At 42.9% G+C, this 24,657-nt stretch overlaps 1 protein-coding gene across 4 annotated transcripts in view; it reads left to right on the top strand.

The window, feature by feature from the left end:
* AKT3 (AKT serine/threonine kinase 3) overlaps positions 1-24,657 on the top strand; it is a 302,994-nt gene that overhangs the window by 133,776 nt on the left and 144,561 nt on the right. For 3 of the 4 annotated variants that reach the window (XM_045084745.1, XM_045084743.1, XM_045084744.1), the window contains one exon: positions 24,334-24,445. The exons of the other annotated variant lie outside the window; for it this stretch is intronic. In XM_045084745.1, coding sequence (XP_044940680.1) covers positions 24,334-24,445 — 112 coding nt within the window. The remainder of the gene's footprint in view (positions 1-24,333; positions 24,446-24,657) is intronic. 4 annotated transcript variants of the gene reach the window in all.

Raw genomic sequence — 24,657 nt, 5'->3', positions numbered from 1 at the left:
TTCTCAGTTCATTGGTCTCTACTGATTTAGCTTCTCAGTTTTTGAACTTCTGTGCACCCTTTCTCATAATCACCCTGGAGCAAGCACTCACCGTCTCCATCAGAGATACGTAGCCCGATACACTACCTCTAGGTTCTACCGCGTGCACCACTACCTCTCATGACTGTCACAGTGACCCTTGTACACATCCGTTTGACTCTGCATTCGCCCGGATCTCCGCTGCCTGCTGGAGGAAGTCCAGCTTCCTCCGTGTGTCCTGCGGGCATCCCCTCAGTCTGACCTGTGCTTTCAACTCTTGCCTCTTGTGTCCTCTGCTGCAGGTCGCACTTCTACTCTGAGACTGTTTATGCTGTTCCCTCTCACTGGACTGTTCTTCTGTCCTCTATTTGTCTGGATGATTTGTTTGCATCCTTTAGGGATTAATTCAGGTTTAAGTTCCCAGCCTCATTCCTTGCTACATCAGTCCTCCCTGCCGTTCACGACCCTGTTCTCTTCTGTTGTTACCACATTGTCTTCAGGTCATTTATTCATGTGTTGTAGCTCATCTACCAATTTTGGGGTAAAGAGCCTACTGTTATTTACTTTATATCTCCTAGTACCTGCGTATTAGGGCTTAATAGCCATTTTTGAATGAATGTCTGAAAACATGAAGCCCAGATTTTTCCTGTTTTAGATGAGAAAGAGGAGGCTGTTAGAAATTTAGTGATTTGGTTAAGGTTGCTTTACGAGGTAGTCGTAGCCAGGTATATCAAGGTTGGAATTCCACTTTCTCTCCTGTCATTTACATTTTATTTCCCTCCCCCACCCCCATTCTGGACTGTTTTCTCTGGATTAAAGATCTGATTTGGGTCAGAGTTCCAATACTTTAAATTGCTAGATATCCGTTGGCCTGCAGAACGTAAACTCTCCAGGCCCTGTGAAATGTGGATAAAAATCTTTGATCTTCATCCTTCTTTGGGTGGATCAAATACGAATGTACGGGCAGGTAACTTCTAAAGGGCATGCCGAGGAATGTCAGGAGTAGTAATCGTTTTCCAGCAGAGTGCATCTCTAATCAGAATTATGATCTGGCCAGGTACTCACTATAGACTGAGATGACCAGGACTCCTGGTCTACTCAGGAGTCGGTGGTCTCAAACATTTTGACAGTGACCCCCCCCAACTCCAAAGTAAAACAGTTTCTCAGCCAAGAACTTGAAGATCTGTCCATATGTCTTGGGGCTCATCCTACTTTTGATCTACTTCCTTTTACTATCTGCGGGGGCAGGGGAGGCGCCAGCCAGCGTGGGTCCTGAGCAGCACGAATCTCTCGAATCCCACCTTTTCAATGCTGCAAATTTTGTCCCACTCTGAGGATATCTCTTTCCTCTCTGATACCTTTCTGCAGTCCTTTTCCAAAAAATAGGTCGGTCTACATTTCTTCAGCCAGTTTTTAAAAGTGAAATGAAATGTTTACGCACTAGCCCATTTTTCTTCTTCTCTTTGTAAGAAAGTAAGGAAATTTGGGGACTTAAACCTACCCAAAAAAACGTTTTTTACCTCTGAATAAATATTGGATGCAGATTTTTAAATATGTAGAAAAATCGCTTGGTTTCAACTAATGCTTTCACTCATGCTCGTGGCATAGAGTTCTTGTGGCTTGATTCTTAGTCTTATATAAAGTATAATACAACCTAGAATAACAACCTTATAAATCTAGGATAACTCTACAGTATATAAATGTAGAAGGATTACAAGAAAAAAAAGGATTATAAGAGATCAGAATTGGTCACTTTTAAGGGGTTTACAGACCATTAGAACCACACTAGACACTAAAAGGAGCATTTGTCATTGACTCTGGAAGACGTACACAGAGAACACACGGCAGCGGGAGGAGAGATGAGCTCTGTTGCCAGAATGAATTTTGTAGAAAATAAATGGCTGTAGAATTTGAGGGAATAGATCAAGGGAAGCTAGGGTGACTAGGGGAGTTTAACAGGAGCACTGAAGGATGGGTGGTATTTAAGATTTTAGAAGAAGGTGGACATTCACAGTAAGGTTAACATAAGCAAGCATATGAAGTCTGGAATTAGTGACTAGCTTATTTTGTGAATAGAATAGACAATATCCTGGGAAGATAGAGAATTTATGTTGGAGAAAAAACAAGATTAGATATCTTGTGATCAGATTGTAAAAGGTCTTGAATACCACTCTGATGTTTTTAGTGGAAACCAGTTGGAAACTATTGGAGGCTCTTAAGCATGAGGTGTCCAAATTAGTATTTGATAAAAACAAAAAAGGAACCTACCTGCTTATAATACAAGGGATACATCCGCAGGCACACCGTGCCTTTCCCTCCATGGGTCTGCCGGCCAGCAAAGTGTTTGTCTTGTTTTCCTTCCTGTGTGGTCTCACTCCCTAGCACCATCTTGGTTCAGTTCTTCATCAGTTCCTACCTGGGCTATTTTGATGGTCATGAGACTAACTGACTCATGTAGACTTGCCTCTACATATTCTCCTCTCTGGAGTATTTGAAAGCAATGCATAGGATAGATTCATCTTCCAAAGAAAAGTTCTTCTGCAGGTATCATCTCCTTACTCAGAAAAATCCCAAATTTCTCCCTTTTTCACAATAGGGAGATGAATTGCTTTCTTTTTTTTTTTTTTTAAAGATTTTACACACAGTTGTGTGCACATGTGAGCAGAGGGAGAGAAAGAGAATCTTAAGCAGACTCCTCGCTGAATATGGAGTCCTACTAGAGGCTCACTCCTATGACCCTGAGATCATGTTCTGAGTCAGAGTCAGAGTCTTAACTGACTGAGTCACCCAGATGCCACTGTATTTTTTTACTATTATTGTGTACCAGCAATTAAACACTTGCCCAAATCGTAACTGTGTTTCTATTCTGTATGTTTTCAGTATTCCTTGTTTTTTCTCTTACTCTGTAATGTTCCATACCTTTCCTTTTTGACATACATTGCTACATTCTGTTAGGTTGAATTATATATGAAGTTCTTAACCTCGTTTTTGTTTTCGGTGATTTTTAAACAATTTCATGTACTTGACTGCTGGAAGATGTGGTGCTCTCCCCACCCCACCCCACCCCAAAATGAGATCAGATTTTTAGGCAAACAGAAAGTTATGTCTGGTAATAGCAGCATCTCACTGTATGGAATTGATACCTTACTTAAAAATTGATCATACAGTGAATTAGTGTAACTGCAGTCAGATTTTCCTCCTATCTTTCATTTTTATGGGTGGTACTGTATTCATTTATTTGCAAATTTTAACCCATAAACCAAATTTAGAGTCGGGAATGGGGAAAAAACCTTTTTAAAAATCATTTTAAAGGGAGATCGTTTTTAGACAATTACGAAGAATAAGAATGCCATGATTAGTTCCATATTGTCTTCCTCTCATTCAAACCACACCTAATACGACAAGGAAAAAATTTCCATAGAATTTCTCTTCTTTCCTCCCTTTTTTTGGTATTATACAGCATGTGTGCAAAAAAAAAAAAAACAACGAAAAAACACCCCCATAGAATCCTGTTTTCATGGATCGGGCTGTGGAGTCCAGGGTTTCAAATCCAGCTGCTAGGTGTGAGAGCGACCCTCTGCATCTCTGAACGATTTCATCAGTTCTGTGTCCTTTAGAAACATAAATTTACATGTGTTTCATGTGAGTTTCCTATTAGATAATCTCACTGCCGTAGTACTTCCTTCATTAGAACAGTGTCAGTGACCTGGTCAGACATCTGTTAGAGCCCCTGGCTTCCCTGGCAGCTTCCCTGAGCTCTCTCTCACCCCCTTCCCTGACTGACGGGAAGCTAATCTATGGTTGGGGCTTTACCTTCGAAGCCTCATTTGTCAGAATATAAATTAGTTGCAGGGATGGGGAGCTTATGTAGAAAACGGGAGTGATAAATTTCTAGAGCACAATGTGTATACTCATTTAAAAATTTCCTAAAAGTTTAGCTTGGAGAGCTATATGCCAGAAGTTCATCTGACTTGGAGCCAAAAGACCTGAGTTTGAGTCTTGGTTCTGCTGCTTTACAAGTATGTGACCCTGGGCAAATCACGTAACTTCTCTGAAATTCATTTTTGTCATTTTTGAACATGAAGGTTAATAATGCCTACTTCTTGGGATTATGGTGAGGATTAACTGAGATGCTGTTAAAAAAAATTAACGAGATGCTGTATGTGAGCACACTCTGAATTATGAAACATTGTGCAAATAAAACTATTTATGGAGGTTGGGAGATGCTTAGTACTTTTGCTCTGTTGAATTAAATGGCAGCCATTCTTCTCTCTCCAGCTAAATTCCACTGGAATGGGAAGGAAGCTTCCTTGGTTGGGTTTTCTTTAAAGATCATTAGAAGTCTGAGGTAGAAGCAGTTTGCAGCCCTCTCTAGCAGTTGAGGATAGCCGCTATTGTTGGCTGGGGGGAAAAACCCCAGTTTCATTTAATGTCAATGACTTTGATCTGTAAAGCCTAGCTCTTGTGACTAAGCCCCATGAGCTGGACCCCAAACCATGCCTGTGGCTGCCCCTGGCCAAGAAAGGAAGGATCACTGCGGCTGTGGGGGCAGCTCCGTTGCTCTGGCCTCTGAGGAGGTGGATGCAGACCGAATTCTTCAAAGCTTCCACGGGGGATGGTCCCTGTGACTGTTATTACCCCTTATTCTAGTCAGGAGTCGTTTTTGCTTTTTGGTAGAAGTAATAAAATCCTCTAGTATCTTCTTGACTGTCCTGAGAGGACCTCTTGGTTACCACCCATTGGGGGAAAATTTTAAATTAATTTGGCTCTTCCGTTAGAGGAAGACTTTTTTGTAAGATGGGGGATGCCGTGGGGCTTGTTCCTAGAGGAAGGCAGGCGGGCGGTGATCGGCTTCAGGAGCTTACGATAAAAGATGTGAGGAGAAAACGGGGACCCTGGCGGAGCCAGCCTTCCTCCCTCCTCCTCCTCCTCCTCCTCCCGCCTTCCCTCCCTGCCACCGTTTTCTGTTCCCCTCCCTCTCTCTCTCTCTCAACTTGTCCTAAAGTCAACATTTAACTCCCATTTATCCACAGATACCTACATAAAAGAACACCCTACATGTAATTATTTTCACTGACTTGTTCTTGATGAACACGTTGCCTCTGACTCCTCCCTTGACTCTCTTTCCTGGGCAGCCGGCCTCCCACCGACAGCCTCACGCGCTGAACTGTTTTTGAAATTTCCTACCTTGGGTGCATAGGATTTCAAGGAACACAACTTGGAAACATGGGAGTTACCCAGTGACTATTTAAACCCATTTTTAGGAAACCTAAGTTCTAATAGATATTTAGAAAGTTTGCATTGGGGTTCTGTCGTGTTCTCAACATTGTACCAGGTACTGAGGGAAAAAAGAACAAAATAAGGAAGGAAACCAACCTTCCTCGGAGTGCTGCCGTGTGCCAGGCCCTTTCACACACGTTCTCTCATTTAATCCTCACAGCGCTCTGAGGTGAGTATCACGTTCTCTGCTTCAGAGACTGAGGGAGGTTGCGTGGCTTGGTTGAGGTGGCTTCTCCGGCAAACGGCAGGGCCAGGACTGTAGCCCGTGTCTCCCAGAGTGCTAACCCCAAAGCCTGTGTTCACTTCCTAATCCACAGGTCTGGGTTAGCTCCCAGCTTCGGAGAGTTGATCACACAGGAGCAAAAATCTGCTCCAAACTCTCGGAACTGGTATTTTGAGCTCTCTCATGGTTCAGTCCTGAAGTAAGTTTTACAATGAACAACCGAGAAGAGCTTGGGAAAGGGAGGGTCATCACGAAGACCTTCTTGGAAACTGAGATTTGTTTAGAGAAATAGTAAGATTTCGAAAGAGGAAGTACATTCCAGGTAACAGGAATAGCGTTAATTTGAAATGTTATTTCTCAGAAACTTCGGCTGAATCTCTTATTGTTGATTTAAATGAGTATGAAATCCTCAGATATGAATGAAAGCTCCAGATGGTATGTTATTTTTTTATCCCTGTATAGAGTGAAAAATATCAAAGGAGGAAGAAGGATAAATGATAGGAAGAAATATGGCACTTGAATCTGTAGCAGAATGCCGGGATCGTGCCAGACACTGTGTCTTCTCAGGGTCAGAGGCAGGCACTAGCCCCCCCGCTAGCTTACCTGGCCTTGCGCGAGCCCCTCTTGTAGTAACATTGCTGCTCATCGTCTTTCTACCAGAGTAGAGAAGAATTTTACTGTTGCAGAGAAATACTCCATTTTAAAATCCCATGCTGATGGCAGTGTTTCTTCTTCAGCTAGAAAGGTTTTAAACAAGAGCTTTAAAAAAGGGGTACCTTTTTATCTGTTTATTGAAAAAAACACAAACCCTTGACTTCTATAAAGGAGAGGTGAGAGGTAAGGGGACGTGGAGGGGAGGAGACCACGCTCGCAGGGGCAGGGGGGAGGCTCAGCGCCTGCAGACTGTGTGCCCGAAGCAGCTGTGGGCTGTATCCACACCCTGGTGCGCTCCTTTCCCATGGAGTTAATCATTGATGGGTCCGTCTAGCCCAGCCTTCCAGGTGAAGATTTCCTGAGCCTGCAGCAGCTCACACCCGCCAGTCAGCCTGCGGTGCTCGGGATCCTGCACTGCAGTTTTTCCTTATTACTGATGCCAGTGCTTTCCTCCGTGACACCCTGCCATCTCCGAAGGGTAAAAATCATTCTTCGCGCTCACCGCTCTGACCGCACTCACTGACGACCCGATTACGTTTATCGATCATTTTTGGTTAAGTTCAATGTGGCTGTCTACCTGATTTCTGTGTTTAATATTTAGGTTTCAGCCTAATTTTTTATTTTGTAGAAAAGAGCTTTTTAAATTGTTTTTAAATTGTTGAGTAGAAACTGAGGATATGCCCGTTGTATTTGGTGCTTTATGCCATTCTGTAATTAACACATAGGAAATTAAGAGAGACTTAAGGAAGCAAGGAAAGAGAATTGACAGTTAAGAGCCTTCTGTGTATGCGGTGCTTTATTTGTGATCAAGTTTTGCCGTCACAAGAGGACATGAAATAAAAACACCTTAAAAACCCCAAACAAACGGGCGCCTGGGTGGCTCAGTGGGTTGAGCCTCTGCCTTCGGCTCAGGTCATGATCTCAGGGTCCTGGGATCGAGCCCCACATCGGGCTCTCTGCTCGGCGGGGAGTCTGCTTCTCTCTCTCTCTGCCTGTCTCTCTGCCTACTTGTGATCTCTGTCTGTCAAATAAATAAATAAAATATTTTAAAAAATGTGTTATTAAAAAAACAAACAAACAAACGAGATCATGAAACCAAGACCTCGGGCAAGGAAGAGACTTGCCCAGAACCCTGGAGCGGACAGGGCGGAGCTGCGATCTGGGCGCTGGGCCGGGCCAGCCCCGGCCGGACTGTGCAGCCGTCTGTGGGCTCGGAGACCACCGCTGTGTTCGGGGGTGTCTAGTCCGCGCCCCTGAAACTCGGTGCTGTCCAGGGGTGTGTTTAGGTCACAGCGGTTCGTTCTTCTGCTGTGGCGAGGGCAGAGGCTCGCAGGGGAGGCGAGGTGGCCGGTCACCTGATAGGAGCTGATCGTGGAACTCGGCCGGTCCCGCAGCCCCCCACCCCCGGGGCCCCCGACTTCCGGCCGGTGGTGCCGGGGTCGTGTGAGCCCCTCAGCGGCTCTCGGCGGCGCCCAGTGGTTCCCCGGGACAGTCCCCTGCGAAGTGACCGGACTGGTCACTACCTCTTGCGGTGCACCTGTGCGCCCTGCCCTCCTGTGTGCGAACGGCTGTTCGGGGTGCGGAGCGGCAGCGGGGGGCCTGCGCTCGGGGGGTTTGCCAGGGTCACGCGTCCGCGAGGCCGTAGATCCGGAGACCGACCGGCCACGGCTTCCGGGCGTCCAGCCGGGATTCTCCGCCCGCGGCCCCGCTGACACGTCCCGGCCGTCGCGGGGGCGTCATTCCCGGCGCGGGCCCTGGGGAAGGCGAGGTCTCCGCGCGTCTAGAGGTTCTGGCTCCGATCGGGGATCGCGTCCGGCGATGGTCGGCTCGCGTCCGGCGATGGTGGGATCGCGTCCGGCGATGGTGGGATCGCGTCCGGCGATGGTCGGCTCGCGTCCGGCGATGGTGGGATCGCGTCCGGCGATGGTCGGCTCGCGTGGGACGCCGAGCTCCAGAGCGTGCAGCTCCGCTCCGTAAGGCAGCGAAGCGCGAGGAGGAGGACGAGGCTGCGGGAGGCAGCCTTGCCCTTGTCGCTGCGTCAGAGGTCGGAGGAGAAGCCCTGATTTTCAGAGGCAGAATCATCTGGTCGTTTAGTATGACTCACGCGATCGTCGCTTTTTCAACAAATTGGACTTGAAGGACACGTGTTTTGTTGACCTCTGGGCAGTTCTGTGCTAAATCACTGCCTTTCTGGGTCCCCCACCCCCGCCCTATCTTTATGTTAATTTAAACTCATTTATTTATTTATTTGAGCAACGTTAAATGAGGCTCAGGGCCAGGGGCCGGGGTGCGGGGAAGGACCTGGAAGCCTTGGAATTTAGGACCGCTGTGGAGGCGTTCTTTTGGGTTGGAAATAATACACAATCGAGCAGATGCTAATGGAAAAATGAAATGCAGGGAGAGAGAAAAGAGGCTAGGGTGGCTGTGTGAGAGTTTCATGGAGGAGAGGACATTGCCCCTTTATTACAATAATGTTTCTGCCCTATAATAAGGTCTTTCATTGCTGGTTCAGCTTTTTTCATTCACTTGTTTTGTGCTCTGCTTCCTGTTACTAATTGTCAGCACAATAGTCTTCCAACTATGAAGTCTCAGTGTCCTTTTGGACCAATTTGTCATTGTCTTTCTCCCTCACCCCCCAACCCATGCTCTCAGAATCTATTACTATGGTTGCATTTTTAGACATTTTTTATGTTTTAAAATGGCAATGCTTTTGAAACATGCCAGAATAGTTTATGATAATTGAATCATCCAACCAGCAACAGTTATTGCTTCCAAAGCTCACTGATGAAGTTTAAAGTTCTGCCTCTATAGGATATTCTTATAGAGTAATTGAAATTTAACTCGCAGTGCTCTCTTGGTAGCATTATTTCGTGCTATGAAATGGTGTCCTCACCCTGCTATGCCTGGTGTCCTTTGGGCTTCACCATTGTCCTGTGGATGTAGAGCATTTTGTTAAACCGTATAATTGACGGAATTCACGGATTCTTTGCAGTTTCTCTGCTCGTAGGAACTTAGGTTTTTCTCATTTTCCCACCAATGGCTCTTGGTTCTTACAGATAGATTATTTTAAGAAATCCACAGGGTTGGCTTAGATTGACAAGCCTGGACAAATCCTGATATCAAACTCCAGGCACGCGTTACATGTTAATTCCTGTTTGGTTTTTAACATTTTGGCCAATAAATATTCCAAATGTGCTCTCAGTGGGGTACCAATAATTTAATACTGACAGGGACATTTTTCAAGTGTAATTTCTATAAAAAAATTCTGAAATGGTGTTAGTTTCTGACCAGTTGATCTACCACCTAGAGCGGCCCCTGTCGTAGATCATATGATCAAAGTGGATTGGTGCTTGTCACTGTAATTTTCTCACAATTGATCGCAGTTACTCCGACGGCATATACTAACCAGGAAGTTTTGGTCAGCTTTCTTTGAGGAAAAATGGTATCGGTACTCTCTGTATGTCACCTGTTTCTGTCAATTTAATTGCAGAAAACCAGTGAGTGTAGTATACAAAGCTTGTTATTAAGAAATAAAACTTTACTTCCTCTCTTGTAAGTAGCTAACGGTCCTAAAACAGTGTGTGACATACTACAACGAGCCAGGGATTTAGAGCTAGAAAATATGGATTAGATACTCCTATTTTACAGTTGTCGTGGCTTGATGGTTTTGAACAAGCAACTTTAAAATGAGACAGATTTCATTTTCTTATTTGTGGAATGGAAATGATGAAAATATTCTGAAACGTTATTGGGAGAATTAAGTGAGAAAATAATGCATGTAAAATCTTAATGTAGTGAAGCAGCGGATAATAGACCACAATAATGACTTAGTACTTAGTCCTTTAAAAAGAACAAATTTTGGAGAAATTTGTAATGGAAAGGAATGTGTCCTGGCTGACCTGAAGTGGGAAGAGAGTGAAGATGAGATTTTTTTTTCCCTTAAATTTTGCAGGAGACGAATGAACTGATTATTCCAAAGTATGCTCTTCATTTGCCCTGCGAGGCCCCCACCACTTACACCCGAGTTTGAAATGGTTTTGTGTTACAGTAAGACCCAGAGGCGGAGATCTTTATGGTAGCTATTGAAACCTTTTAAAGTCAGGATAACTTAATTTGGAGTCAGAATTCCTGAATGGAAACAGAGAGATACTCTGTCTCTTCCTTAAAGTTACAAGAAGTTAGAGGGTTTTCCAGATAGGTCAGATGTAATAATGACTCTTTGGTTATCTCTTTATGTGTTTTTAATGAAGTCAGTAGGATTGTTGGTTTATAATCTTCCAAAATTCATTGTTGTTGTTGTTGTTTTGGACAATTCTGTGCTTTACTCTGAATAGATAGGCCTACCTTTTCATTTTTCTTCAAGGGAAAAGTCCTTCTTAACTATTCTATAATCTAAATCGAATCCTTCCTACTTAGGAAGAAAGCTGTCTCTTACATGTTAGAGCTATAGCTGTACAATCAAGGATTTGATTAGGCTTAAAATACTTTTTTTCAAATGAAGTTATCAGGACTTGTTTATACATACATGTAAAGTAAACTGTACATTAGATTTTGAAGAAATAAGTAAGATTGGGTCAGGGGAGGGATCAGAAAGTAAATTCGTGTTTCTAAAGGCTTGTGAACTTGAAAATATTAAGATTCTTTTACAAGAAAAAGAGAATTAGTTGTGATAAACTATGTTGCATCAGAAATGTTTTCAAAAGTTTTGTTTGTTTGTTTGAATTCTGGCCGTGATGAATAAAACAGAACAGTCAGAAGTCCCCTACCCGCTGAAGCTTACCGTCTAGTTGAGGAGATGTGGACAACTGTGTGATCAGGTACCAGCATGTGGAATAAAGATGTTCAGTGCACTAGATCTTCAGGTTAGAGAGTAAGGACTGGATCCTTAGAGATTTACAGGGACCAGAATCGAGTTAGAAGGGAAGGAGAATGTTTCATTCGAGGAAAGCAGTGTGAATTAAATCCTGAAGTCAAGAATACTCAGGGAGATTTTTTTTAAAATCAAACAAGCAAAAGCAAAAGCAGAAGCAGACCCATAAATACAGAGCAAAAACTGATGGTTGCCAGAGGGGAGGGTGGGGGAAGTGGGCAAAATGGGAGAAGGGGAATGGGAGGTAGGTACTGGCTTCTAGCTCTAGAATGAGTAAGTCACAGACTGAACGGTGCACCATCAGGAATCTAGTCAATGGTATTGTAACAGCGTCGTATGTGACGGTAGCCACGCTTGCGGGGAGCCCAGCATAACGTACAGACCTGTTGAATCACTGTGTTGTACCCTGAAAAAAAGAAGAATCAAGGAATGTTTAAGGGGCAATGAAGTAGGTAGATTGGTAGGATAGAAAGAGAGAGAGAGATAGAAAGAATGAATCAGGAGAAAGTACGCAAACTGTTGTTTTAAACGCTACACGTGATTCCATACAGGATTTGTCTCTCTTTCTCTCTGGTTTATTTCACTTAGTGTAATGCCCTCAAATGTCATCCGTGTTCATCCATGAAATCATGGGTGGCTTTTTTTTTTTTTTAAACACACCACATTTTCATTATCCATTCATCCATCAGGGGGAGGTTGGGTTGTTTCCATAAGTTGGCTGCTGTAAATCATGCTGTAATGAACAGACGTAAATTTTTTGGATACATAAACAGGAATGGGATTGCTGATTCATATGGTAGTTCAATTTTTAATTTTTTTAGGAACCATCATACAGTTGTCTGTAATAGCTATACCAGTTTCTCTTCCCTACAGTAATGTATAAAAGTTCACTTTTCTCCACAACCTCAGCAACATTTATTCCTTGTCTTTTTGATTCTGGCAGGTGTGAGGTGGTCTCTCATTGTAGTTTTGGTTTGCGTTTCCCTGATGATGAGTGACGTTGAGCATCTTCTCATGTCTCTGTTGGCCGTCTGGATGTCTACAGAAAAATATTTATTCACCTCTTTCTCCCATTTAAAAAAATCAGATTATTTGTTTTTATGGTGTTGAGTTGTGTAAGGTCTTTATATATTCTGGATACATCATTTGCAAATATCTCCTCCCGTTCAGTAGGTTGCCTTTTTGTTTTGTGGATGATTTGCTGTGCTGTGCAGAAGCTTTTCATTTTGGTCTAGTCCCAGTAGGTTAATTGTGCTTTTGTTTCCCTTGCCTCAGGAGACCTATCTAGAAAAATGTTTCTACAGCTGATGTCAGGGAAATTACTGCCTGTGTTCTCTTGTAGGATTTTTTGCTTTTGGGTCTCACATTTAGGTCTTTCATCCATTTTATTTTTGTGTGTGGTATAAGAAAGTGGTCCAATTTAATCCTTTTGCATGTAGCTTTCTAGTTTTCCCAGCACCATTGTTGAAGAGACTGTCTTTCCCCACACTGGATAGTCTAGCATCCTTTGTTACAGATAAAATGATGAAATAAGTGTGGCTTTATTTCGGGGGTCTCTGTTCCATTGATACATGTGTCTGTTTTTGTGCTGGTACTATACTGTTTGGATGACTACAGCTTTGTTCTTTCTCAAGATTGCTTTGTCTACTTGGAGTCTTTTGTGGGTCCATGCAAATTTTAGGATTATTTGTTCTAGTTCTGTGAAAACTGCTATTGATATTTTGATAGGGGTTGTGTTAAATCTCTAGATTGCTTTGGGTAGTATGCACATTTCAACAATATTTGTTTTTCCAATCCATGAGCATGGAATCTTTTTTATTTATTTGTGTTGCCTCCAACTTCTTTCTTCAGTGTTTTGTAGTTCTTAGAGTATAGGTTTTTCATTTCCTTGGTTAGTTAAGTTGACTCCTCAATATTTCATAATTTTTGGTGCAGTTACAAAGGGGATTTTTTGTTGATTTCTCTCTGCTACTTCATTTAAAAAAAAAACAGATTTATTTATTTATTTTAGAGAGGGATAGGGCATAAGTGGGAAGGGCAGAGGGAGAGAGAATCTGAAGCAGACTTCACACAGCATGGAGTCCGATGTGGGGCTCGATCTCATGACCCTGAGATGAGACCTGAGACAAAAGCAAGAGTCAGACACTTAACCTACTGAGCCACCCAGGTGCAGGTGCACCTGCTACTTCATTATTAGTGTTCAGAAATGCACCAGATTTCTGCGTATTAATTTTATACCCTGTGACTTTATTGAATTCATTTTTCAATTCTACTAGGTTTTTTTTTGTTTTTGTTTGTTTGTTTTGTTTTTGGTAGTGTACTCGTTTTTTAATGGCAAGGAATAACGTTTTAAAAAGATGCTGGCTTGCTTATGAATAGCTTTAAAAGTCAGATTAATGGGGTTGAGCTTTTTTTCTCTTGCAGAGACTAGTAGATTTTTGAGAAGGAGAATGACCTATGGAATAAGAGTTGAGTAAGGCTAATCAGGCCAGTAATACACACCCTGGTCACAGTGGAGGGTGGGCAAAGGGAGACCCCCAGGAGGCCATTTCAGGGATCCAGATTTTGGTAATAAGTGTCCACTGGTTGGCTGTCACCAGTGGAAGGAGACATTTATGGAAGAATTGTTAAGATCAATGTTGCTGGCTTACCTATGAGTTGGAAGAGAGTCAAGGATGACTGATGATGTGTTTTTGGGTGATTAGGAAAATGATACAGAAGTAAATTGAATAGAAACACTATCGGTGTGGTGGTTTTCAGTTTGAAGGACAAAAAACAAAAACAAAAAAACCAAACCCATTTAGGTGTGTTGAGAATGAGGTAATAATGGGAACTCAGGAGAGAGACACCAGCTTTGCCATATGGAACGTTCAGGTTTGAGAATCCTCAGACATCGGGCAACATTTGAGGCAAAGCCCCAAGAGAACCTCCCCAGGATTATATCCGCAGCCCTTACCAAGTCATTAAAGACCTTCCTAACCTCATTTCCTACCGTGTCCTGAACTTACCTTCTCTTCCAGCCACCCTGGGACTCCTTGTTTCTCGAACAGATCTGTGGGCTCCTTCCAGCTGTGGGTCTCTGCACTTCTCTTCTTCCGGCCGGATCACTCTTCCCACAGTTGGCTGCCTTGGTGCCTCCTTTTACCAAGAGAAGCCCTTTCTCAGCCTTCTAAAGTAGAACCTTCTAAAGTAGTAAAGTAGAACCTCGCTGTCATTTTAACTTTGCCTCATTTCTCTTTGTAATCCTTATAAGCACTGCTCTGGTATAAATTAATTGGTTTGCTTGGTTCTTGCTTGACCACGCCTCCACTCAGTGAAATCCAAGTGTTAGGAAAAATAGGGACTTCCTTTTGTTCACTGCTCTACCCCCCCCCGTGCCTAGCTTGTTGCCTGATGTGCTGTGGGCACACAATAAATATCTACTTAATGAATGTCTGAATTTCCCAAGACAAAATTATCAGAAAACAAAAGTTTAACACAAAGCACCGAGCCTAAGGGAGCAGCTCGGTTGGAAGAAGAGATCCTAAGAAAGTATACTCCGGAGTGGTCAGAGAGATGGGTGCACTAGGGGTGTCCGTGTCCTGGGGCCCGCAGGGGCGGGGGGAGACCCGAAGGAAGGGCACCAAGGACATCAGGTGCAGCAGAGAAATGAAAACAAGAAAAAGGAAAAGATGATCTGATGAGGGGATTTTAGGAGAGAACCCGGCCACAGCCTTGCTGTTGGTTAGGGAGAGGTGACAGAGGCCAGGACTGTAGCTCGTGGTTTAGAGTAGCAAGGGCAGTTAGGGGAGGGAGAGAAGCACATGGTGCACAAGGCATTTAAATTGTAAACGAGAGTCCATACTAAAGAAGTTGATTATTCCGGCAGTGAGTCCTATAAACTTAAACCCCCAGCAAAATATTCTGAAGTTTCAAGTGCATTAAATGAGTTTTAATTAACCAGAAGTGGCTTGATTTTAGATATTCTCCTGTATATTTTATATTTTAAAAATAGTTTCCTTTTCCACTGTCAACCATTTAAGCTTTTGGTAGTTTATTTTGGTACGTATTTGCAGAAAGAATCTAATATTATCCTGCAGGGGTTTTCTATTTTTGACTTTTTATGATGGGAAATGTCAACATACAGATAAATAGAAGAGCTGCTGGGACTCTCCTATATCCATTACCTACACTTCATTGTCATTTTGTTAAAATACTTAATGTCAATTAGGATATTAAGACATTCATCCCTGAATCCTTGAGTACAGATCTCTGTAAACAATAAGGAGTTTCCCCCACACAATTACAGTGTCACTGTCCACCTAATAAAACTTAGAAATCCTTGGGGTGCCCGGGTGGCTCAGTGGTTAAAGCCTCTGCCTTCGGCTCTGGTCATGATCTCAGGGTCCTGGGATCGAGCCCCGCATCGGGCTCTCTGCTCAGCGGGGAAGTCTGCCCCCCCCCCCAGTCCCCCACCTACTTGTGATTTTTGTCTGTCAAATAAATAAATAAAATCTTTTAAAAATAAAATTTAAAAAAAACCTTAGAAATCTTTAATATTATCTAATAAAAAATTTGTATTCAGGTTTTCCCATTTGTCACCTGAAATATCTTTAACAGCTGTCTTGTTTAAAGCAGAGCACATGAAGGACCACACAGAGTATTCGATGGGCGCGTCTCTTAAGCCTCAGCTGGTCTGGAAGAGTTCTGTGTCCTCTGCCAACACCCTACTTCGGGTTTATTCACTTAGTGAAGAGACAGGGCTGTTTGACTTGTGGAAAGTCCCCTTTTCTGGAAACCTCTACTGATTGCTTCAGTGAAGTGTCATTTCACTAGTTACATGACTAAATTTGTCCTACATTCTATAGTTATGTTTATTCATTTGAGATCAGCGGTGTTAGGCACAGGACTAGGTAATCAAAGAGCATGGACTTTGTCCTTAGATAAGTTGGAATCTGATATACGTTCTTGTCAGATCCTTGTAAAATTTTGCTATCCAATCCCACTTTCATCATATTTCAAATATAAATTAGTTTTTCTTGTTTAGTTAAAACAAAACTGGGGCTTACGATTGTTTTTCAGATTTTAACTCAGTACCCAATGGCAAACTATGTTATAATGGTTAGGTGTCATCCTGTTTACATCTGATAAGTCACTTCTTTGTGTTTTGTGGAACTGTCTACTGGTTCAAATGAGCAGAGAACACTTACCTAATATGTCCCATATGTTATGGTTTCGTGTTTTTTTTTTTTTTAAGATTTATTTATTTATCTTGGAAAGAGAGAGAGACAGTAGGAGTGGAAGCGGCAGAAGGGAAGAGAGAGAGAATTTGAAGCAGACTCCCCACTGAGCACAGAGCTTGACACAGGGCTTGCAACCCGAGATCATGACCTGAACAGAAACCAGGAGTCAGACAGTAAACTACCTGAGCCACCCAGGCACCCCTGGTTTCACAGTTATTTATTTATTTTTTTAAATGCTTAGCAAAGATCTGAAAGAGTATACATTAAAACATTAACAGTGGTTATACCTGTCTGGTAGGGTGATGGTTAATTTTCTTTTCATTTTAGCTACACCTGCTTAGGACTCATTCTACAGTGAGCATAGATGACTTAAACAGTGAGGATAAATAAAGCAGTGAGTTCAGAACCAGCTTGACTGCAGAACATTGTGAAAGTGTATAATGCCGTAGAACTGTACATTTGAAAAGGGTTAAAGTGGTAAATTTCATATTTTGTGGTTTGTTGTTGTTGTTTACCACAATTAAAAAAAAAAAAAGAGTCTGTGGCTTTCATACTGCAGAAAACAAAACCAAAAAGCGACTTGCCTAATCCTATGTTTTGAGTTCCCTAGATGTTTGCATGCCTCTTGTAACTCTTGTTAGTAATGCCTTGTCATTGCGAATCTTAATTATTGCCCCACAATGACCATAGTATATATATATTTTTAAGATTTTATTCATTTATTTGACAGACTGAGATCACAAGTAGGCAGAGAGGCAGGCAGAGAGAGAGAGGAGGAAGCAGGCTCCCCGTGGAGCAGAGAGCCCGATGTGGGGCTCGATCCTAGGACCCTGGGATCATGACCTGAGCCGAAGGCAGAGGCTTTAACCCACTGAGCCACCCAGGCGCCGTGACCATAGTATATTTTTACTTGAAATTTCAAGTATGCAGAATAGGGGCAGAAAGCATTTGTTCCAGAGGACCCTGGAGGTGTTTCCTTTGTTTGTTTAATTAGAGGCAGGATTCCGGGGACAAGACAAGATGGAGAAATGCTGATGGGAAGCATGTTGGCTCTGAAAGTCTACTTCCGGTTCATGGTGGTAACTGTGGTGATTATGTTCATCAAAGAAAAATGTGTCAGGAGAGGTTCACTTTAACATGTCATGGTTTCAGTCCACAAATAGTATCCCATGTTAGAATCAGAGTAATGAAGTTTATGGTAATTAAATGTCAGAATTTGAAATGTGTATCATAAAGGGAAAAACATCTAGAGACCAATCTGGTGTTAATGGGCCAATCTTACTCCCCTCGCTTACAGAGTTTGTTGTGTTATGAGACACAGTGCGAGAACGTCCTAGATTTCTCCTATCTCCTCAGATGGAGAAGACTATGTTGAACTCTAGGTAACAGGGAGATGTTTCAGGCAGAAACTGCTGGAAACATGGAGCTAGATCAGTGCAAGTTTGGCGATTACTTTTCCATCATCAATAATCAAAAAATCTTAGTAGCTTTATTGGTGCTGCAGGGTGTGAGCCCCAGCAGCGAGAGCACCCAGAGGTTCTGCTGCCTTTTTAACTACCCACTTCTTTCCCTTCTGCGCCTCATTCTCGGTCACCTTCCCTCTGCATGCCTACTTGGAGAAACAGGAAGTGCCCGGGTCCGGATCCTGCTAGGGGATAACCCTCAGACGTGTCCATCCTCAGGCTGTGTTCAGAGAGCCAGGAGCAAACACATTGGGGCCCTCTCAGGTGAAAAAATGTCCTGGGTTTCTTTGTAGGAGAAGAGGTGTCCTAGAAGGGAGGAGCACCACACACTGGGAAGGCATGGGGAGGCGGAGAAGCTGGAGGGGACTGCCCCATCCCTTGGACAGATGACTGCTGAGCCTTTAAGACACTTTCCTAGCAGTTTATTCTCTCCAGAAGAGCATGGAATTTGGATTCAGATAGACCTGAGGGTAGATCCCTATACAGTTGCTCTCAAACTGTGTGTTTTGGAGCGAGTTATTTAGTTACTCTCAGTTCATTCATTTATGGAACGGAAGACAAGACGGCCCCCATGAAATGGGGGACGCTGTCTGCAGTGCTGTGCACATAGTGATCACAGAACAGACATCCTCCCCGGGACCTGCTCTGCACCAGCGCACCTGTCACGCTCCTCTCTCTCTCTGGACTGAATGAGTCTCTTTAGGACTGATGTGTTAAGTCTTAATTACACACTATGCGTTTTTGTTCCCAAATAGTAAAAACTTTAAACCAAAGGAAGAAATGCTTTCTGTCCTCTTTAAAGAATATCCACAATAGTATTATATCTGGGGTTTCAAAAATACACTCTCGTTATGATGATAACTGACAGCATTATTTCATTATGTGATTTAATTATAAATAGAGTCTATTATTGTGCCTTTGTTTTTCACATTGAATATTAGTAGAACTTATTTTTATAACAAAAATATGAGCAGTTAAGGAGTTATAGAGGTTGGAATAAAATCTAATATTTTTAATAAATTCTAAACAGGTGATATAAAATAAATTCTTTTCTGCATATATTTTTTGATCTGGCGCATTACCGTTCCTCTAACTGGCCTCCAGGTTTATAGAGTAGTTACAGCTTCAAATAAACTTGGTCGTCTATGGTTCAGAATGTGTAAAAATAAGCAGAACACTTGAAATTTAGCTTGTAGTTTAAATTGTTCAGGTGAGCTTAGTATGACTACCTCAAGTATCAGTAACAAATACTTTGCTAGGAAGTATTATGGGCTATGATATAATAAAAGTTAGCTACCTGGCATTTTATAAAAGAATATGTGTTTTTTTCTTGTATGTTAAATAGTTCCAGAAATCATAGCTAATTATTTGGGTAATAGTGTTTTAGAATCATTATTGGAAGGTTCTGCTTTGGGATTTAAAATTTTAATGCGGCCCAGCTTGAATTGGGAACCTTTACATAATTAAAAGGAAAATACTCTTTTAAAGAGGTATTGGCTCATCTGTTTATTAACCACCATTCTCTTTAAGAATTAGAGTGGGTGGAACTGGAGGGTTATTAATACTGAGCGAAACAGGTCAGTCAGAGAAAGACAAGTATCGTATGGTTTCATTCGTATCTGGAGTATAAGAAACAGTGCAGAGGATCATAGGGGAAGGGAGGGAAATTGAAATGGCAAGAAATCAGAGAGGGAGAAAAACCAGGAGAGACTCTTAACTCTAGAAAACAGAGGGTTGCTGGAGGGGGAGTAGGAGGGAGATGGGGTGCCTGGGGATGGGCATTCAGGAAGGCACCTGATGTGATGAGCACTGGGTGTTTTAGGTAACTGGTGAATTACTGAACTCCACATCTAAAACTAATGATGCCCTGTATGTTGGCTAATTGAGTTTAAATTTAAAAATTGCAATATTTAAAAAAAAGACTAAGAGTCCCCTTTAAGAATGAGAGTTCAGGCATGAACCATGTTCTGAAAACTTCCTATTTTTCTTCATTTTCTTCATTGTAGATATGTCCGTGATTTTGTATTATGGCTGGCAAAAAAGAACCCAGAGCTTTTCTGTTTCCTGGCCCACTTGTTCAAACATGGTGACGTAAAGGGTCAAGTGTTCTGAGTTCAGATTTCAGCTCTAACCTGCATGTGCTGTACGGCAGGAAACCCTGGGCTTTGGTGGTGGAGTGTCCTCTTCCCTTGGTACTGACCCAAGTGCCACTTGAATATCTTGAGCCATTTTTGGTAGTTGCTTCTCTCTTTTATTGTCTCAGTTTAGGATTATTTAGAAATAGGGTTCATTTATAGAGCATTTCAAAACATAAAATGTAGGCTTATTTCTAAATTTTACGGCTTGCTCATAGTAACACTTTGTTCAACTAGGCTTCAGAAGGACCTGATTGAATCACGTGTGAAATGTTGCCTTATAATTACAGGTGTTAGAATGAGTAATAACACAGTTTGGTGTGTGCTGTAAGTACGTAGAGTTTCTTACTCATTTTTCTTACTAAGCCCAGAATCTTCCATAGTACTTGACCCGTAATTGGCACATGTCGTTGAGGCCATGGATATTTAGCATATTTCATCAAAATAGCCAAGTTGTGTGTAGCTACTTAGATCACTGTATTACTATTCTGATATTTTCCCAAAGCCATCCTTTTTCATAAATACAAACATTTAATTCATTTTCTAAACAGTTCCCTTTCAGTAGTCTGCTTGAGAATGGCAATTAATCACTTCTATTGTCATTTTTGTAAATTACAGTCATTGATAATCACTTAGAGTCCCATATGTAATTTTTTAAATAGCTTGTTGGATTATAGCAAGGAGAAATTCTTAAAATTTTATCACTGAAACTTCTTTTAGGTATAATTTTGAAAATATGCTTCCTTCAAAATCTTACTTTGATTCCCCATAGCTTTTTTAAAGCTGAAAAACCTGGGGGCTTGGAGGTGCCCTCTGCCTAGGATCACCGCCCGCTGCCGGTGTGGGAGACGCTGGACTCGGGTCTGGAGCTCCGATTTTAGTTTCTTGTCTTCGTCACCTTGACATCATCTGCACAGCAGGCATACAGCTGAGGTGTAGGTGGACTGCATAGGGCCTTCTTTCCTTTTTTGTTCTTCCTGTTTCTGCTTCATTGAGTTCATTCGTGAGTATTTCTGTTGGGCCCACTCATCTTTGGAGTGTCTGTCCTCTGTTCTTTACGTTAAAAACCGCTCAGTCACTTCAGTCCTGAGGTATTTACGGTGTCCCCTTACGTGCTCTCACGTCACAGGCACTGGCGGGGAGAGTGGGGCATGGAATTTCTAATTTCTCGGTGGCTTCTCTGCTAGGACATCGCGTTCACCTGCATTAAATAAACCCTGGCCAGACACTTAATAGGAGTTTTGTGGAGAAGGAAATACATTGGAAGAACAGTGGTCTGCGAAGAGAATCGGACTGGGTCTGCGCTCTGGGGATACGTGTAAACTACACCTATTTATGGTGTTGGTGTTTGAAAACTCGTATTTCAAACAAGAATATAAATTGGCATTCTGTAGTTGGTGTTTTTTAACATTCATATATCAAAAGGTACGTAACATTGCTGTACAATATCTAACTGTGAAACAATAGATTTTATGATATGTTGAATCTGCCAACTTTTTGTTGTCTTACAGACCGCCGGGTCCTCGCTTTCCTCCTTACCCAGCTTAAACTCGTCCCTTGATTCTCTCAACGCATGTGTCTTGCATCCTCTCTTCTCTTTCTTGCTTTGCCAAACCGACTCGGTTCAAGTACAGCTTTGCTGCAGTCCAGTCGTCCGTGCTCCGACTGCGCCCGCATCACTGAATGTATCTGGTGGAAGTGCACAACCATGACCCTGGCACCGGCTTGAATTCTTGATCGTTAAATTCCAGTGGGCAGAGGGTGCCTGGTTGGCTCAGTGGGTTAAGCGTCTCCCCTTCAGCTCAAGTCATGATCTCGGGGTCCTGCGTTGGGCTCCCTGCTCAATGGGGAGCCTGCTTCCCCTTATCTCTCTGTCTTCGCCTCTGCCTACTTGTGCTTTCTCTGTCTCTCTTTGTCAAATAAATAAATAAAATCTTTTTAAAAAACAGACACTGTTTAGGCACAGGTGGGCACAGTTCTTGGTGCTAAGATCGGTGGAGCTTATGTTCTTGTTGAGATAGTAAGCAAAAAAGACACTAAGTTAGTCATTTCATATGTTTGAAGATAACATGGAATGAAATAAAAAGTAGAACAGGTCAGAGGGCTGGGGGAGTCCTGGCTGAGGGGTGCAGGTCACAGTGTTTAGGATGGTCAAGGTAGGCGTCCGTGAGAAGGTGAGATCTGATCTGAGACTCGAAGGTGGGGAGGGGTTCGCTGCCGGCTGTGCGAGAGGATGGAACGCTGGCACAGAGGGTGCAGTCCACATTCGAGGAAACACACAGAAGCCGGGGGGCATGGCACAGGGCCCTGAGAGAGAATACTGACTAGGTGAGGAGGTCAGAAACTTAAGTAGGGTGGGTGAGAGGCCCAGATTGTGTAGGACCCCTGCTGTTCACTGAGAGGCCTTTGTTTTCTATTCTTAGTGAACTGGAAACACTGCAGGACTTTTTTTTTTTTTTTTTTTTTTTCTGGCAGCTGATCATGTGAAGGTTCCTGCCACATGTGTTGGGAACAGACTCCAGTCAGGGGCAGGGAGAGCTGTTCCAGAGTTTTCAGAGTGTTCACGTGAGAGATGATGGTGATTTGTTCTGACAGTAGTGGAAGAGGTGAGGAGTGATACTGGGTCTTGATTTTGAAAGGAGCCAACGAGATTTCTAGAATGAGATAGGGGAAAAGAGGAGAGGACCTAAGGGTGAGTCCAGGGCTTTTGACCTGAGCTCTTGAGAGATGAGGTTGGTGCCATGTGCGATGGAGGGAGCAGTAGCAGACGGCGGGAGACCCAGGGTGGGAGAGATCGGTTCGCTTTGGGATGAGTTCAGGTTTGTAGTTAGAGTCCAGTGAGCTCATATCCAGTGTAGTATCCGTTTCAGGAGCACAGTGTACTGATTCCACACTCTGTCCATCCCCCTTGCTCATCACGAGTCCTGAGTTCCGACATCTTCTAGAATACACTTCCTAGCTTTAGGTAACGGCGGATCTAGCCCTTTCAAGTTTCTGAGTAGGAAGAACTTTATGGCACCTGGGCAGGTTGAGGCACTCGGCTGTGAGAGTCGGAAGCAGAATTGCGTCGTCGGTGAAAGCCAGGGGAAGGCAGATAACTACCAGTATCAAACAGGAGCAGCCCAGGTTTCCGGTCTGGCTGGTAGGGAAGTGAGGAAAGCCGGAGGAGGGACAGAATCCAGAGAAAAGACAGTGGCTGTAGGACCCAGCAAGTCAGCCAGGTAGATACCGCCCCTGTAGAGTTCATCATGGGTGTCACAAGATGCAGATCCAAAATGGGAAGAGGTTTGAATTTTTCTGTTGGCCCACCAAGAGATGATGGCTGAAGCCATGAAACCTTGTTAGAAAAGAGAAGAAAACGAAGCAGAGATCCTTGGGTGAATGATCTTTTCTGGTGAAAGGAGTCCATGAACTAGTCCAATGTGGCCAACAATAGGATCTTACAGAGACTTCGAGATGGCAGTTGATGGTTGCTAATAGAGGTAGGACAGAACACGCACTCTGAGTAAAAACACGGTTGACTTTGTCAGCTGGAGGGAAATTGTTTCTTCCAAAAAGCAGTGTCAGTAAACAGCTCTACCCTACTCTGTGTTGTCATCTAATACTATATATCCTTAAAAATCCACGCAGGTGTACACCTGATGATAATAGCTAACATCTACTGAAAGCTTATTATGTGTCATACGTTACGCTGAGTATTTTACTGATTTATTCCTAATTCCCACACCAGTTTTATGATGTAGGTACTTGTTTCCCCTTTAATTCTTGAAGACCGGAGAGATTAATTTAACTTGTCCAAGGTTACATGGTAGGAAAAGTAATTGAATCCAGGAATGCTGGTGTTAGAGTCCACACTCTTGGCCACTATGGGATGCTACTTTTCTTTGAAGTCTTCTGAGATATTCCCTGACATAATTTATCTCTTTTGACTCACTGGCTCCACAGGCTATGATGACTGAGAATTTAGGTGGTATATATTGTCAAAGGGTGTACAGTTTGGCAAGGGATCAGGATTCCTTCTTAAGTGAAAAATAATAATACAAGATAATGAAAAATGAGGGATACAATAATGAGAATATGGAGAGGGGAATGTAGGTTTGGATCTGGGCCTTAGAGGGTAGGTATTCTTTTGAGTGTAGGTGATTACTTGGGGGTAGGGGTGAACTCAGCGGATGCCAGTCCAGGTACTAAGAGCAGCTGGAGTGAAGGCGTAGATACAGGACAGAGCAAGATGTGTCTGGAGAAACTTCAGTCATCCAGTTTGGTTGGTTGATAGAGCATGTGGCCGGAATGGGTGTTGGATTGGAAAGGAAGACCGAGGCCAAGTTGTGAACACCCCGAGGGGAGGCCCGTGACAAGCTGTGAGAGGGCAGTGGTTTTGCCTTGAACAGAACTCTGTCGTTCTCAACTATTTACTTCGTGGTTTGAATGTAAGTATATTCAAAGAGACATTTTATGTTATTTCTAGAATGCCAGTTAATGAAAACAGAACGACCAAAGCCAAACACATTTATTATCAGATGTCTTCAGTGGACCACTGTTATAGAGAGAACATTTCATGTAGATACTCCAGAGGAAAGGTAAGAACCCTGTTTTTCCTATTTCATGAAAAAGCAACAGTCGGTGTAAAGATGTATGTGTATCTGACGTCCCCATTTGTGAATCTGTGCGAACACATTTGTCAAATCCTGTAGTCCCTTGATTGTTTCTGGTATGACAACAGGGGCTTGCACCAGCCTCAGGAACTGCTGTAAGATATTCTTCTCAACAAAAACCAAGACGTTTAAAAACT

The sequence above is a fragment of the Mustela putorius genome, unplaced genomic scaffold (genome assembly GCF_011764305.1).
Source record: "Mustela putorius furo isolate JIRA1106 unplaced genomic scaffold, ASM1176430v1.1 tig00000785_pilon_pilon_pilon, whole genome shotgun sequence".
NCBI lineage: Eukaryota > Metazoa > Chordata > Mammalia > Carnivora > Mustelidae > Mustela > Mustela putorius.
The sequence above is the reverse complement of the archived record's forward strand: the minus strand, read 5'-3'. Positions and strand labels throughout refer to the sequence as shown.